This window comes from Hylobates moloch, unplaced genomic scaffold (assembly GCF_009828535.3).
Source record: "Hylobates moloch isolate HMO894 unplaced genomic scaffold, HMol_V3 SCAFFOLD_1, whole genome shotgun sequence".
NCBI classification, from domain to species: Eukaryota; Metazoa; Chordata; class Mammalia; order Primates; family Hylobatidae; genus Hylobates; species Hylobates moloch.
Window position 1 is genome coordinate 22,260,724 of NW_026652276.1, and position 16,543 is coordinate 22,277,266.

Genomic DNA, 16,543 nt, shown 5'->3' on the forward strand with positions numbered 1-16,543 from the left:
GGAAGAGGAAGTTGGTGAGAAACCTGATGAGAGGCCTGGGGAGGTGGGGCCAGTCTGAAAGCCGAGTTCCTGGTGACAGCACCCTCGGCCTGACCCTCCCGCTGCCCACCCACCAGTCTATGGAGCTTCCCTCACACTCGACAGCCTCTTCATCCACCACTGCTCTCTGCCTTGCAGCCCCTGCCCACTCAGAGCCTCGGCAGCTGGCTTCCCTGCCTGTCGCCTCACCCCCTCCACACTCCGCCAGACTAACTGTTCTAAGGCACAAAACTGACCGTCACTGCCCCATTTCAAATCCTTCAGTGGCTCCCGGTGGCCCTCAGAACCAAGTCCAAACTCCTTGGCAGACACAGGAGGCAGCTCCTGACCTGGCCCCTGCCGGCCCCCCAGAGTCCTCTCAGGACCGCTGCCCCTCGCCCTGCACGTCCAGGTGCCCTCATCCTGAGCAGTTCTCCCCACCAGCGACACTCTCGGGACTCCATGCATTTGCTGCTTCCTTTACCTACGACATTCTTTTCCTCCCTACTCCTTAACTTATCCTTCAAGACTTAGCTTAGACATCACCTCCCAGGAAGGCTCCTTGACCCACTCAAGCTGGACTAGACACCCCTTCAAGGGCCTTACCCCGATTACAGCATTTGCATATTGCACAATCATTGTCAATTTCTCACACCAGACCGTAAGGGATCAAGGGCAAGATTGATCTGTAGATCCTCAGTGTCTAGCACAACAGGTGCTCAACAAAGGCCTCACAACATCATGTGTTTATAATAATGCTAGGAGGCCCCATTGATGAGTGCCAGGTGCTGGGCTGGGCAGCTTCAACATGAGCTCTGACGCACACCACTGTGTAAGGGAGGCATCGTTATCTCCATTGCAGACAGGCAACAACTGGGACTCAAATACCAGGGAATGTGTCTCCGGCCACACAGCAAGAAGCTGCTGGGGTTGAAACCAGAAGCCAGATCAGGTGACTCCAGAGTGCTTGATCTGACTCGGTTGGCTGTGATGGAAATGAGTGGGCACCCTGGCCAGCTGGGGGCATGGGCAGTGTCAGGGAGCACAGACCTTGAGGCAGCACTGGAACTCTTCCTGGGCATCGCTGAACACCTCAACATCCAGGAAGAGCCGGAGTCGGTGGTCCACAGAGCGGAGGCCACAGCGCTCAGGGGCTGAGGGCAATGAGGGGGCATCAGCCTGCCCGTGGCAGCCCCTGGGCTCCATCTCCACCTCCCCATCAGTGCCCCTTCCCTTCCCCAAACTCATCTATGTCTTGTTTTGCCTATACTCACGGGGACTGAGGCTCCAACTACTGTGGTCACGGGTGCTCGGTGCCTGAGGTGGGCTGTTCTTGGCCCTGTCAAGGTGGTCACCATGGCCAGGAGGGTCGCAGACAGGGCTGGCAGACGGAGAGGGAGCCAGAGACTGCTCTCCCTGTTTCCGCTCCCTGTTGGGGGTTCCCCGAGACACAGCGAGGAGAACCACGTGGTCACTACCACAGTTAGGACACACAGCAGGAGATTCTGGAGGGAGGATGGACACGGTCCCCATGAGCCTCCCCCACACAGTGCCACAACTCCTACCATGCTCACAAGGCTCCTTCCCCACGCTCAGGTCTCCCCTGAGCCCAAGTCTCCAGCTTCATACACAACCACCGCGCCCCAGGCCACCAGCTCCCTCTCCCAGCACAGCTGCCAACTGATCACTCCCCACCCCAGGGAGGGATGAGCTAACCCTGGCCCACAACCTCCTCAAAGTGCACCCTACCTTCTAACTCTAGGCCCTCTCAGACTGGACCAAACACAACCAGGACCTGCTCTTATGCCCTCCTACAGACTTGGGCTGATCAAGTACTTCAGGGCTCTCCTAGCAACGTCTGAAAGACCAAAATCAACAGGTCTGGAAAGGCAGACAGAACTCTGTTGCCAAATTTGGGTCCAATTCCAGGCTCCATCAATTAATGGCTCTGTAATCACGGGCAAGTCATCTAAGCTCTGTGAGCCTGGTTCCTCGTCTATAAAATAGGGATGACAATAGCATCTATCTTATACTCATCCTTAGTGTCAGGAAGCTGGAATGGAATCAGGACACGGATCAGCAATGAGAGAGGCAGCACTCTGAGCAGCTATACTGTGCTGGGCATGTGCTACCTCCTATGCCAGTATGATCACATTTCATCACCAGAGAAACTCTCCCTATCCCATTTTGCAAAGAAGAAAGAAAAGATTAAATCATTTACACACTGCCCAGGACCATATAGCTGGGGGCAACGGCAGCAGCTACCATTTACAGGGGACCTTTGTGTTGTACCAGGCCCTCTGCTTGGTGCCTTACTGTCACATTTAAATAGCGTAACAGCACCATGGGGTGAGTTCATTCCCTTCTTTGTTCAGAGGAGGTAACTGAGGTGCAAGTGAAAGGAGAACGGTTGGCCAGGCGCGGTGGCTCACGCCTGTAATCACAGCACTTTGGGAGGTTGAGGCGGGCAGATCACGAGGTTAGGAGATTGAGACCATCCTGGCTAACATGGTGAAACCCCGTCTCTACTAAAAATACAAAAAATTAGCTGGGTGTGGTGGCAGGTGCCTGTAGTCCCAGCTACTTGGGAAGCTGAGGCAGGAGAATGGCGTGAATCCGGGAGGCAGAGCTTGCAGTGAGCCGAGGTTGTGCCACTGCACTCCAGCCTGGGCGACAGAGCGAGACTCCATCTCAAAAAAAAAGAAAAAAAAATTAAAGGAGAACAGAGCCCACAGTAATGTTCATTAATAACGCCACCATGGAAGAGGCTCCAGAGGTCACAACACCTCATGGTGTACAGCCAGGGTCCGGGAGGGGCTGGGGGCTGTTTCGGTTTGCGCTGTGTCACTAAGGCCGCATGCCCAGGCCAGTTCACAGTGGGGAATGCAGCATCCATTTTCTGAATAAAATGTAAACCCCTGCTCCAGCTGCCGCCAAGAAGAGAAAACCGTCTAATAAAATTCTGGCATTTCCACAGAGCTGTTATCAAGAATATTTATTTCTTCTTCAATGTCTTCTTCAAAGGTAGTGCTGACTGGTCTACAATGGAAACAATTCTTGTTTTAAGGACTAGCGCATGAAGAAATGCCACAGGACATTATGTACCTTCCAAGGTCAGCCGGGAAGGATAAACCAAGCCAGCTCCCCGAGCATCTCACTCAACAGCTACACTTGCTGGCAGAGGCAGCACCACAATCCGATACTGCAGTGAGGGCTCATTAGGTTTTATGTAGTGTCTGAAATATCAGCCAAAAAAACCCCAACACAACAAGCCTTCAAGTTATGAAAAAATAATGAGTATGTTTAAGCGCAGTTACAGAGATTGCATTTCCTGACTTTTAGAGTTAAAAAAAAAAAAACAGGATATAGTTTCTTCTTTTTCTCTGTTTTCCTTTTTGTAAATGCAGCAGGCAGGCGGTTTTCTTTTTCCTCCAGGCAGAACAACTGGTCTCTACTCTAGCCCCTTCTCCCTGGGGCTCCCCCTTCACACTCCCCTACACCGAGCCACTTTCCCTGGAACAGGGGAGGCGCGTGGGCAGAGAGGTCAAGGGCAGGACTTGTACCTGTCTTTTGGAACAGAGGCCTCCAGCCTTCCTCACTGTCCAGTCCCAGCCTGGGCTCCTCTGGCTTGAACTCATGGCCACAGCGTAGACACTGGAATCTACCCAGCAGGAGGTCCCTGGCCTCCCCAAGCTGTTCCCGAGCCACATTGGTGACTGGGGTCAACACGGCAAGCAGCTCCTGACAGAGGGTGGATCAGAGGCAGCTGTGAACAGGCGGACCCCAGACAGACACCTCCCACAGGCCCCTGGCCCTCAGGCCTGCTGCCACTCCCCTCTGGCTCTCTTAATTCCCACAGCCTCCTGGGACCCCACTCTAGGTGCCATCACCTGGACAGCTGCGTGGGCATCAGGCTCCAGCACCAAATAGCGACGCAACTGCCGGTCAGGGCAGATGTAGGAGAAGCGCAGACTAAGGATGGGGGCTCCAGGGAGCAGATCTGAGCCCTGCACAGGAAGAGGGGACCAGGTGAAAAACAGCAGGGGCGGTGATCAGAGGGATGAGGGGATGCTGAGAGCATGGAGGATGGCAGGAGCTCTGAAGACTGTCAAAGGCCTATGCTGACGTCCAGGCTCCAGCACAGAATCCCTGCTCCTCAGCCCAGCTTCCCGAGTGCTTGCAACCTCTGAGGCTCCCCTCCTCGGCTCCTAGTGCCAAGGAGAGACTGTAGGAAATGCCCAGCCCAGTGCAAGGCACACAACAGCCATGTTCCCATAACTGGCTCCTCCAGAACCCCTGCCACCCCCCACTCACCATGGGCCCAGGCGACCTCTGGGCCTGGGCCTCCGGCTCTATCTCAGCTGCCTCCAGACTCTGGAGCTCCAGTCGCTCCAGGGTGCGAGCTGCTTGGAGTTCCACCTCAAACACGTGGGCAGAAGTGACCCTGAGAAAGCATTCCCTGCCCAGCACACCCTCAGGCCCCTCCAGGGGACACACCAACATGGGGCGACAGAGTTCCACTGTGGAGAGACCAAGAGAGAAGGCCTGCAGGGAGGGAAAGTACCCACACTCCGCCCTCCCCCGAGCTGGCCCTCCACCCGCCAGACCCCACCACTCACAAACATCCCAAGGGCCCCTGGCCTCAGCTCGCCCCAGCCCACAGAGGGCTCACCTTCCACTTCCTTCTGGTCCTGCTCCTCTTCTTCCTCCTCTCTTGCCTCCTCTTCTCCCTGTTCCACCATCTCCCCCTCCTCCTTCTCCTCCTCCCCCTCCTTCTTCTCCTCCTCCTCCTGTGGCTCCACCCTGACCTCCTCTGACATTTTCTGTGGTGACTCCCGGGGGCCTCTGGCTTCCTCCTGCGGGGGTGAAGGTCTGGGTGCAGTGTCGGGGCCCTGGGAGCTGGCTGGAGGTGCACTGGGGGCAGGAGTGGTGGGGGTGGCCGGCAGAGGGTTTCCGGAGGGCTCCAGGTGACTCCTGTACTGCAGCCAGTTGCAGCCGAACCGTTCCCGGAAGCTGCTCATGAGCTCCAGCTCCCAGTGCTGCTGCACGAACCATCCTGGGCAGGAAGGGAACCCGGAAGTGAGCAAGCCCACCCCACACAGATGGCCCCAAATCCTTCAATGGTGCTCCTCAGCGATGAGGGGGCGATGGGCTGTGTATGGGGACAGGGGCAAGGGAGGCTACAGGCGTCCCCTCCATGGCATGTACTAAAGCGTGTCCTATGGAACACTGTGGTCACATGCAATCCAAGCTGCGCATCCTATGCTACTTCTGAAAACTCAGCATGCATGACAGCATCCTGAAGGGCCCGAGACAGCCGGCAGCTGACACACCTATTTCTCTTCAACCTCACATTTCCCAAACTTCTCTGGCCACAATCCTATTATTTTATATATACATATATACTTTCTCTTGTTTTGGGGTTTTTTACTTTTTTTTTTTAAGAGATAAGGTCTTATGCTGTCACCAGGTTAGAGTGCAGTGGCATGATCATAGCTCACTGCAACTTTGAACTATCAGGCTCTGGCGATCCTCCAGAGGATCTGCCTCAGCCTCCCAAGTAGCTAGGACTACAGGCATACACCACCACGTCAGGCTAATTTAAAAATTTTTTTGTAGAAATGGACGTCTCTCTATGTTGCCCAGGCTGGTTTCAAACTCCTGGGCTCAGGCAATCCTCCCACCTCAGCCTCCCAAAGTGCTGGGATTACAGATGCAAGCCACTGCACCTGGCCTACATGATCTCTTGACACCCCACAAAATTAATGTTCCTCGAAAAGTTTTCAAAATGCTCCCAGAAGCAGTCTTCTCCTTTCCCTAAACTAAAAGAAGAAAGACTAAGAAGCCCTCTATAATACTCTACCCCAACAAAAAATAACATTTCTTCCAGCAGATCTTCACCGTAACTTAAAAATTAGAGTGAGCTGGATGGGGACGAGAGAGGTTAGTGGGGTGAAGCTGACTTACCAGCCGGAGAGGGGTTCAGAGTTCGGGGCTCCGGGTCCGTATCACTGGGTTCAGAGATGCTTGCCCGCCTCACACGGACTCGGCTCTGAGGTTGGTGGAAGGAAGAAGTTCTGTGAAAGCCAAGCCTCCAACCCTGCCATCCACGGCTGGCCATCCAACCTATCAAAGAAACCCCGACCACGTGCAAGCACAGTTCCTACCATTCCCTGCCCACTGTAGCCCAGAGTCCCCAGAGAGACACCCAACCCCAGGCACGAGGCAGCGGAGGACGCTGCTTACCTTAACCTTATGAAGCAGGGGCTGGGCCACAACACCCCCTGAGGAGAGGCTGTCACTCAGGTCAGGGCCACCTGAGGTTTCAGGAGTACTCCCCACTGGCCAGGGCAAAGGTGGGCCCGTGGGGCTGAGCCCCAAGGATGTGTGAGTCTGGCACGTGACGACAGGAAGGAGAGAGAGGTTGGAGCCTGGGAGCACCTCTGCCTTGCCCAAGCCAGCCAAAAGGCGGGACCCTACTTTCCACTGACCAGGAAGACCCTGTCACCAGCCAGCCCTCTGTTCTCTCCCCAGCGCCCTCCCTTCATGTCTTCCCCCAACAGTCCTCGCCCCCCGACCACACCGACCTGAAAATCTGTCAGCAACAAGACCTTGCCATCGAGAAGGAACTGAGCAAAGACAAAAAGTGGTGGGGGAGGGAGTATGTGGTGGGCCCATCATGCTGAGTTCCAGGTATTAACAACACAGTAAGCAGGGTCCAGGTCCTCCGCCCCCCACCCAGGGATGGCAAGAGGGTGCAAGGTGGGGGAGGACTGGGCAGGAAAGGGGAAGCAGAGTGGACACACGACGATCACTCACGCCAGTAGCAGCATCCCTGGCCCGGGGTGACAAGTACTGGGCAGTGGCTGCTCGGTGCTCAGGGTGGAACCAAAGAGGGTTCCCCTCCAGGTAGAGCTGAGGGGCAGGAAGGGGAGAATGAGGAGGGCCTAGGGCCCTGGCCCTCCCTGTGTGAAGAAGGCACTGACCAAACCAGCATGGGGGGTAGGCGCAAGGGTGGTTCCCAGGCCCCTAATGCACTCCCATCTCACCTTGCGGAGCTCAGCCAGCAGCCACAGTGGTGACAGCTCCCGGTGTCCTTCCAGCAGGTTGTATGCCAAATCCAGGTGCCGCAGATTCCTCAGCTGCTCCAGGCCTGGGGTGGAGGCAAGAAGGAAGGAAGAGCATGCGGATGAGTACACGCAAGTGAGTGTGGTGCGTACGCTGGGGGAGGGTGCAGCAGAAAGACCAGCCGGAGCACCCCTGCACTCCCCCTAAGCCCTCTCAAGGCTCTAGAGGCACACGGTCCCCAGGCCAGCCCCAGCCTCACTCTCCCCCTTCCCCTCCATGCTGGCCCCATCACACACCCCCACTCACCATGCAGGCTCCGAAGCTCGTTGCCTCGCAGTATCAGGACCCCCAGAGCAGCCCCTGAGGGTCCCATTCTTGGCACCAAATGCAGGCGATTATAGGAGATGTCCAGATGGTGGAGCTCACACAAATCCTGGCAGGGGTATGGGGGAGAAAAAGATTCTCTCGTTGACCAAACTCTAGCCAGGGTCCTCTGAGACCTCTTCTGGACTAGGCCTCGACCTTGGCCTATATAAAACTGCACACACTCAGCACGAATGATTTCATCCACCCCTACTCCCACGTTAAAAGACTTGAACAACACCAGCACTGTTCCTAACAGTTCAAGGCCACACCCTGAGCATGGTGACTCCAACCCCCTTAAATTCCTGCCTGAGAAAAGTCAAAGCTGCCAAAAGAATTTCCCATTTGTTTCAGCCAACTCCTGAAGATAGGGCCCCGTCTCCCAGTCTCTGTGAAAGGGTAAGGGCCTTATTTTGGTAAGTGCCAGTTAGTTAGCAAACTCAGGTGGGTTTCATGTGGACCAACCTGATTTCCACTCCCTCAGCTCTGCTCAAGGCCCTACCATTCCCCTGCCCACTCCCCCCCACTCCCCCCCGCCCCCTTTTAAAATGCCCAGCCGGCCAGGCGCAGTGGCTCACGCCTGTAATCCTAGCACTCTGGGAGGCCAAAGAGGGCAGATCACTTGAGGCCAGGAGTTCGAGACTCACCTGGCCAACATGGTGAAACCCCGTCTCTACTAAAAATACAAAAATTAGCTGGGCGTGGTGGCGCACACTTGTAATCCCAGCTACTTGGGAGGCTGAGGCAGGAGAATCGCTTGAATCCAGGAGGCAGAGGTTACGTGAGCCAAGATCATGCCATTACACTCCAGCCTGGGCAACAAGAGCGAAACTCCGTCTCATTAAAAAAAAAAAAAAAAGGAAAAAAGAAAGTGCACTGACACTTCTGTATCTTCCAGGCTCTGTTCAGGGAAATAACCGTGACTGCAACACTATCTGTGCCGTCACCACAAACATTCAAACTACAAACCAAGAAATCCATTAGTTGCCACTGCTATCCTCGTTCCACCATCTAAAGAAACATAGAGCTCAACACCTAGAAATCTCAACTGGCTGCCCTCTGGACTCGGAAAATGGATTTATAGTCTGCTCCAACCATTCATCTTTGTTTCCCTTTTTGTTTCCATAGAAATGTCCCCTATTAAATGCCTGGTCACTCTCACCATCCAGCAAAACTCATCCACTACCAAGTCCCAATAAATGGCTCAGTTGGTTTTTAGTGAACAAAAGGTGATCAAGGAAGAAATTCAGGGGAAAGAGGAGTGTCTCTTCTTTCCCTGAATTAGGGGAGGTTCTCACCTTGATCAAACCCTACTCAGGCTCCTCTGGGCCTTCTTTTTGACTAAGCCTCAACTTTGGCCTGTTAAGAACTGCAGACTTGTTCAGCACAAGTTCAACAAAATTCAACACAAATTATTTTTGTTGACTCCTCCAACCCCCACAGTAAAAAACTTGAACAAAAACAGCAAAGTTCTAACATCTCAAGGATGCATCCCTAGAATGGTGACTCTAGCTCCCTTAAGTTCCTGCCTGGGAGAAGTCAAGGCTGCCAAAAGAATTTCCCATTTGTTCCAGCCAACACCTGAAGACAGGGCTCCCGTCTCCCAGCCTCTGTGGGAAGGTAGGAGCCCAACTTTTAGCAAACCCAGAAGGGCTTCATGTGAACCAACCTCCACTTCTGCTTTTCGTACATTTCCACTTCCCTTGCTCTGCTCAAGCCCTCACAGTTCCCCTTCCTATTCCCTTGCTCTCCTTTTAAAATGCCCAGTCACCTCTGCACAAATTGAAGTGGCGTTCAGTTCAGGTTGCACCCTCTTCCCCGCTGCAATAGTTTATCACTGATAAAAAATCTGTCCTTACTTGGTCGGGCACGGTGGCTCACGCCTGTAATCCCAGCACTTTGGGAGGCTGAGGTGGGTGGATCATAAGGTCAGGAGTTCAAGACCAGCCTGGCCAAGATGGTGAAACCCCATCTCTACTAAAAAATACAAAAATTAGCTGGGCACGGTGGCGGGCACCTGTAATCCCAGCTACTCGGGAGACTGAGGCAGGAGAATTGCTTGAACTCAGGAGGCGGAGTTTGCAGTGAGCCAAGATTGCGCCACTGCACTTTAGCCTGGGTGACAGAGCAAGACTCTGCCTCAAAAAAAAAAAAAAAAAAAGAAAAACAGAAAAAAAAAAATCTGTCCTTACCACTTTAACTAGTTTGGCTTTATCTCTGACAGGTGGATGGGAGGACCCAGAAGAAAGGTTCTTCGTCATGATCACAAAAGCTACCAGTTTCTGAGCTAGGCATTAGACTAAGCAATATTGGGTACTTCTTCACAATCATTTTAATACTATAAAAGCAGGTATTTGGCCGGGCGTGGTGGCTCACGTCTGTAATCTCAGCATTTTGGGAGGCCGAGGCAGGTGAATTGCTTGAGGTCAGCAGTTCAAGACCAGCCTGACCAACATGGTGAAACCCCGTCTCTAGTAAAAATACAAAAATTAGCCAGGTGTGTTGGCACATGCCTGTAATCCCAGCTACTTGGGAGGCTGAAGCAGGAGAACTGCTTGAACCTGGGAGGCAGAGGTTGCAGTGAGCTGAGATTGCGCCATTGCACTCCAGCCTGGGTGACAGAGCGAGACTCCGTCTCAAAAAAAAAAAAAAAAAAGCGGGTACTCTTGTGATTCCTACTTTACAGGTAAAGAAACCAAGAGGTAACTAACTTGCTCCAAGTTGCACAGGTATTAGAAGTTGAGATTTGAACTCTGGTTTGTCTGATGCTAGTGTCTAAGCAGTGCTATCTCCCAGAATGCAGCTCCACCCTCATGGCAAGAGCAAGGCGGGAGTAAAAGCTGGTCAAGGAGAGAGAGTGAGAGCAGAGCAATCAGAGACCCATGGTGTGCCAGCTGCCAAACTGCCCATACTCACCATCAGGAATCCCTGGCAGTCCTGGACTTGATTGTGGCTTAGGTTCAAGAAACGCAGGGCTGACAAGAGGCGCTGAGAGAGACAGGGAGGAGGCAGAGAATCGATGTTCACTACAGTACTATCTGGTCAACCAGCTGGCCCTCCTCCCCAAAGGCCTGGCCTTGCCCTTCCTTGAAACCCTCTTCCCTCTGAGGCACTCACCAGGGAGCTGTCTAAGGCGGTCAGTGCATTGTAGCTGAAGTTGGCAGAAAGCAGAGCCAGCCAAGGGAGAGCAGAGCAGAAGTCGCCGCCGCAGGCTGAGAGGAGCTCCTGAGCGGACAGATGGGTGCTTCATTACCCCGCCCTCCCCTTCCTCCCCATGCCAAGGCCAAGCTCTACCGCCCAGTCACTCATTCATTTTTCATACGCTGAACTCCATCTGAAGATACAGGCTTAAAGCCCAGGTCCCTGACCCAAGAACTCACTGTGGGGACAGTGGGAAGGTAGACACTAGAATATGTAATACAATATGGTAGGTATGACTATAAATATATAGGCAGTTACAGAGTGCTGCGGGAACACAGAGAGGGAGTGAGGACACTGTCTAGAGGGAAGCAGGAGGCAGGGAGAGCTGCAGAGAGGGGAGAACATCAGAACTTGGTCTTCTACATCTCTCAGGTTGAGGCGTCTGAGCTCACCCCTCACTCTCCTTACCTCTAATGCCTGGAGGCTCCTGCTGCAAATCAGGGTCTCCAGCTGGGAGTAGATGCCTCGGAGGCCATGCAGACAGTGGAGGGGAACACCTCGGAGCTGGGACAAGGAAAGGGGAGGGAGGAAGGCAGAACCTCACAGAAGACAAAGACCTCATCCCCATCCCCTAGTTGGGAGGAGGGAGAAGACCACAAAGCCCAGCTGTGGTTTAGGGAAGCAGTAAACGGAAAGACAGTGGATATCACATGACTGCAGGGCAATGGGTATACTCAGGCCTGGACTCCTCACCAAAGAGGCCCTTGTCTTTCCCATCCCCAAGGGGCTGCCTCAAGTTGGGTGCTGTGCACCAACATCCCCCCATGTCCCCATACCTCCAGGTGCCGAAGGGATTTGAAGGGGAAAATCTTGATGGGCCCTGGGGGGCCAGGACCAGCAACATGGACAAGCTGGAAAAAAAAAAAAAACTCCATCTACTGAGGCACAGCAGATCTCCCTGTCCTCAACATTCCTTCCTTAGCACAACCACTGGCACCTCTGACACCCTCTGGATCCTGGCACTGCAGACTTCTGCACCCCTACCCTACCCCCAACTTCCATCATTCTCCTGGGCTCCTTGCACATCCTGCCTCTTCCCCACACCCAGAACCTTGAGTGAAAGCGTTTTCTGCAGCACATCGAACAGAAACTGAAGCTGAAGAATGACAGGGGAGTCGGCAGGATGGGAGGGCAGAGCCACAAAGCCTGTCTGGCCAGGGCCCCATGGCCCCAGGTGCAGCTCAAATACGTGGTTCAGCTGTTGCAGTGTGGGAGTCAGCAGGCTCAGGGTGCTACAGCCAGACAGGACCACATCCCCTGCAGAAAGAGGGGCAGACAGGAGGGAAGACACAGTGAAAAGATTTTTCTCTTTATTCTAAGGCTCTATTATGCCAAAATATACCCACTCCAATCCACATTGTAGATCTTCTATTGCAGGATCAAATTTTCTATCTCCTTCTCAGCTCAAAAGCATTCAGTGGCTCCCCTCATCTTCAAAAAAAGTCCTAACATTTCATTCAGCCTGATGAGACTGCTTGGCTACACAACTCCAACCAACTCTTCCAAATTTTCTTTCACCTTCTGCTCAAAAGAGCCTCATCTACTGACAGTGCTGGAAATACAGCCAGCTTGGTTCACAGTTCTCTCATGTTATGAGACACCCCCTTCCACCGCCCAGCTTGAGACCAGCCTCCTCCAGGAAGCCGCCTCAAGAAGTAATACTGCTGAATTTTCACATTGCAGTCACTCATTATTACATAAAAGTTAATTGGAAGTTTTATCTTTATTTCTTTTTCTGATTGCAAAGCACATCTGTAGAAACTTTCAAACAATACTAAAAAGTATGTCATAGAATAACTATTCGTTATAGCACTAAGGCATTGTTATTGCTGTCTGTTAAAACTGCTCTCTCTAATGAGACTTTCATCCTTGAGGGCATCTTTTGATCACTCTGGTATTCATCACTGCACCTAAAAGAGTGCAGCTACAAGCTAGGCATGAAGGAATGGTTTTTTGGCTTAAAAAATATAATAAGTATAGAGTCAAAGAATGTTGCAGAAATAGTACAGAAAGGTCCCCTATATCCTTTACTCAGTTTTCCCTAATCGTTACATTTTATATAGCTATAGTACAATATCAAAGTCAGGAAACCGAGCTGAGCGCCGTGGCTCAGGCCTGTAATCCCAGCACTTTGGGAGGCCAAGGCAGGTTAATCACTTGAGGTCAGGAGTTCAGGACCAACCTGGCCAACATGGTGAAACCCCGTCTCCACTAAAAACACAAAAAATTATTCTACGACTCTAACCTCGTCTCTACTAAAAATACAAATATTCTAAGCTGGGCATGGTGACATGCGCCTGTAATCCCAGCTACTCGAGGGGCTGAGGCAAGAGAACAGCTGGAAGCCAGGAGGCAGAGGTTGCAGTGAGCCGAGATTGAGCCATCGCACTCCAGCCTGGGCGACAGAGGTAGACTCCGTCTCAAAAAAAAACAAAGGGCAGGCGCGGCGGCTCACGCCTGTAACCCCAGCACTTTGGGAGGCCAAGGCGGGGGGATCACGAGGTCCGGAGTTAAAGACCAGCCTGGCCAATATGGTGAAACCCCGTCTCTACTAAACATACAAAAATTAGCAGGGCATGGTGGCACACGCCTGTAGTCCCAGCTACTCGGGAGGCTGAGGCAGAAGAATCACTTGAACCTGGGAGGCGGGGGTTACAGTGACCCGAGATCGTACCACTGCACTCCAGCCTGGGTGACAGAGCAAGACTCCGTCTTAAAAAAAAAAAAAAAAAAAAAAATCAGGACACTGATGTTGGTACAATATGTATATATAGCTATATGCTGTTTATATAAATGCCTGCAGCCACGCAATCAAGATACAAAACTATTCTGCTGCCACAAAGCTCTTCTCCTGCTACCTCCTTATAGTCACACATTCACACACCCACCATTCATCACTGAATAAATTAACAAGTCCTACAACCTGACATGAAGGATTCTGTATGTACAGACATGGTTCAAGGACTCTTCCCACGCTCAAAGGGCCCCCTAGTTGTCTCCTCCCAGAGAAGGATATAAAACATTTGCAAAGTTATCAATCCAAGCCAGGAAATAAAACTGCTACTGGCCAGGTGCCGTGGCTCACGACTTTAATCCTAGCACTTTGGGAGGCCAAGGCAGGTTAATCACTTGAGGTCAGGAAGACCAACCTGGCCAACATAGTGAAACCCCATCTCTACTAAAAATACAAAAATTAGCCGGTCATGATGGTGCACATCTGTAGTCCCAGCTACTCAGGAGGCTGAGGCAGGAGAATCACTTCGTCCCGGGAGGTGGAGGTTGCAGTGAGCTGAGATTGCGCCACTGCACTCCAGCCTGGGTGACACAGCAAGACTCTGTCTCAAAAAAAGGAAAAGAAAGAAAATAAAACTGCTATAAAGAGAGTTTCCACAGATATCATCAGTAGGAGCATGGAGTGATGGAGGACAGCTAACATTAACTGTAGTATGTACCAGATGACTTCGATATCTCATTCAAACCTTCTCAGAATCTCTCAAAGAGAAGCACTATTAACCCCATCTTACAGATATGAAAATTGAGGTTCAAAAAAGTGAAAAATCTTGACTGAGATCATATAATTGGTAGGAAGTTACTTCTGTCTGATCTCAAAGCCAAGGCTTTTTCTACCACAACTAATGCCAACCAAGTACTCAACAACTACTGTGGCTCCACTGTGCCCAGGCACAGTGCCAAGCATCAGGGAAATCATTACAATAACAATAGCTCCCAACTGTAAGCAGTTACTATACTTGCAGGCATTGTACTAAACACACGAATTAAAACGAATCCCCACAAATGTTAAGTACAATCATTATGCCAATCTGTGAGGAAAACTGAGCCTCAGGAAACAGTATGGCAAGTTTGAAAGAGGGTTTTTATTCCAACCCAGGTGGGTCCGACTCCAAATCTCGTGCTTCTATCTACTGTACTTAGTACCTTGCTACACAATAATGATTATGATGGAGATCAGTCCCTGGTCCTGAGGGGCTTTTAGTCAGGTAATGATCACTTCCTTCTGACAGTGTCAGAGAAGGCACGGAGGGAGGGATACCGGAGTTTGGCCTCAAAGGACGGCTAGAGTTAGGCTATCACAGGCAAAGGACACTGTAAGGGCGTACAAACCTGGGAAAAGTAAAGAAATTGAACTCTGACACCTGATGACCCTACCAGTCGTAACTCCATGATTCTCAGGGCGTGTCTCCAGAAGGCACCACCCCCACCTCGTCCGAGGTCCGAGGCCCAGCCCAACCGGAAGTCCACTCACCGGACTCCCGCAGCAGCCCGGCGAGCTTGCACACCAGGGAATCCCGCTGAGCGGTCGTCATGGCCACGGGACGCTGGGGGGCGGAGCCTGGGGGGAAAGAGGAAGCGGAAGAGCCTCAGGTGGGCGGTAGTGCCAAAAGCCCAGGGCGTCCGCGCAAACCGAGGCGTCATGTGGAGAAAAAGGCGAGAAAGAAGAGAGAGGAAGAGCATCCTCCTGGCCGCCCTTTCGAGGAACATAAGTCCTGGTCAGACATACCGACCCTCCCCCTCTGGTCCTCCTACCAGCTCAGCTGCCCGACGCCTATCAATGATGGAAAGGAAGTCCCGCCCCGGAAGAAAATCGAGCCAAGGGACGACCGGAAAACACGCCTCTGCCGCCGGAAACCGCGCCCTAGGTCATGCAAACGAATCGAAAAGGGGCGGTGCGGGGGCTGGCTCCTGATCGCGGTGGTGACTGCCTTGGTCTTCTGGGCTTCTTGGCCCGGAGCTGGGCTCTCATTATTCCCCCGCCCTGCGCAGCCTGGGGCTCCCGCTTGGCTTTCAGCGAGCCTACCGCGCCAGTGAGGAAATTGACTGGTTTGCAAACTGGGCGGGGAAGCAAAGTTTAGAGAAATGGAGCTTTTTGTTAGAGAAAAATTCTTTCAAAGCAAACAGTCATTTTCCAGTGAAAGGAGAGCGCATCCGCCGTAGGATGGACTTAGATCGTGTAAAAGCTGAGGCTACCGAGGATATAACCTCTGGGGTCCTTTGCCTCCTTTTCCTTAGACTCCCTCCAAATTCATGTATCTTTCCTTCAGCAGTACTGGGCTCCACGCGAACCTAGTCCTTTGTCTTTACCCTATTACCTTTCATAACATCCTAGTTGAAAAGTAGTTATTCAACCGCGTTTGAAAATGAGAAAACAGGTTCACAGAGGCTAGGTTACTTGCGAAGGTCGTTCAATTAGTAACCAGTAGCGCCAGGACTGCCAGTTTCTTGCTTCCGAATTCTCATGGTGGCTTTCACCAGGCTCCCCGTCAAATGCTAACGTCAGCTACTGAACTAGATTAGCAAAAAGGTCTTTTAACAGAATTCCTGGTTTTCACGGAGAGTTTCTTTCATGAAGTGCCCCATTTCTACAGAGGAAAATCAAAATGAATCATAAGCCAGTTGAGGAATAGGGTCATAGTCATCTTTATCCCAAGTTGCCAGATTTGAAAGATTTTATTTTCTAAAGACATAATATTTGAAATGGCAAATATTTTGAATATTTGAACCACACAATTTTGCATTCATGGCATGCTACTTGTGTTCTGAGCTGAAAGCCTCTTAGGTTAAATAAAGTAAGTGGAGATATATCCTGAGCTCAGAAAAACAATACCCCAAAATATGGCGCTTTGACATGCTGACTATTTTGAACTAAAAGACTGGAAGGCCTCAGGCACAGTCTCTCCGACCTTCTCCTGCTCTCCTGTCTCCCAGCCTTCTTTGTTCCCCAAGGCAAGCCATAGAAACCAGAATTCCTCTTCCCCAAGATAGTCACAGAAACTAGAAGCCCTCTTCCCCAAAGCCAGCCATAAAACCTAAACTTCCCCCACCTTTCTATGTAAGAGCTGGCCGTGGCCAGGCGCGGTGGCTCACGCCTGTTAAT

The 16,543-nt window shown here is 52.0% G+C and overlaps 1 protein-coding gene across 1 annotated transcript in view; it reads right to left on the reverse strand.

Annotated features, from left to right (window-relative positions):
- Positions 1 to 15,025, reverse strand: part of STK11IP (serine/threonine kinase 11 interacting protein) — a 22,895-nt gene extending 7,870 nt beyond the window's left edge. The window contains exons 1-18 of the mRNA XM_032754368.2: positions 14,915 to 15,025; positions 11,702 to 11,907; positions 11,427 to 11,501; positions 11,059 to 11,154; positions 10,567 to 10,674; positions 10,366 to 10,437; positions 7,393 to 7,519; positions 7,068 to 7,171; positions 6,838 to 6,933; positions 6,606 to 6,647; positions 6,265 to 6,411; positions 5,986 to 6,070; positions 4,691 to 5,074; positions 4,333 to 4,538; positions 3,909 to 4,025; positions 3,582 to 3,759; positions 1,293 to 1,523; positions 1,065 to 1,172 (exon numbers count right to left, since the gene is read on the reverse strand). Of these exons, the coding sequence (XP_032610259.1) occupies positions 1,065 to 1,172; positions 1,293 to 1,523; positions 3,582 to 3,759; positions 3,909 to 4,025; positions 4,333 to 4,538; positions 4,691 to 5,074; positions 5,986 to 6,070; positions 6,265 to 6,411; positions 6,606 to 6,647; positions 6,838 to 6,933; positions 7,068 to 7,171; positions 7,393 to 7,519; positions 10,366 to 10,437; positions 10,567 to 10,674; positions 11,059 to 11,154; positions 11,427 to 11,501; positions 11,702 to 11,907; positions 14,915 to 14,975 (2,443 nt within the window). The 5' untranslated portion in view covers positions 14,976 to 15,025. The remainder of the gene's footprint in view (positions 1 to 1,064; positions 1,173 to 1,292; positions 1,524 to 3,581; positions 3,760 to 3,908; positions 4,026 to 4,332; positions 4,539 to 4,690; positions 5,075 to 5,985; positions 6,071 to 6,264; positions 6,412 to 6,605; positions 6,648 to 6,837; positions 6,934 to 7,067; positions 7,172 to 7,392; positions 7,520 to 10,365; positions 10,438 to 10,566; positions 10,675 to 11,058; positions 11,155 to 11,426; positions 11,502 to 11,701; positions 11,908 to 14,914) is intronic.
- Between the last annotated feature and the right edge of the window lie 1,518 nt (positions 15,026 to 16,543).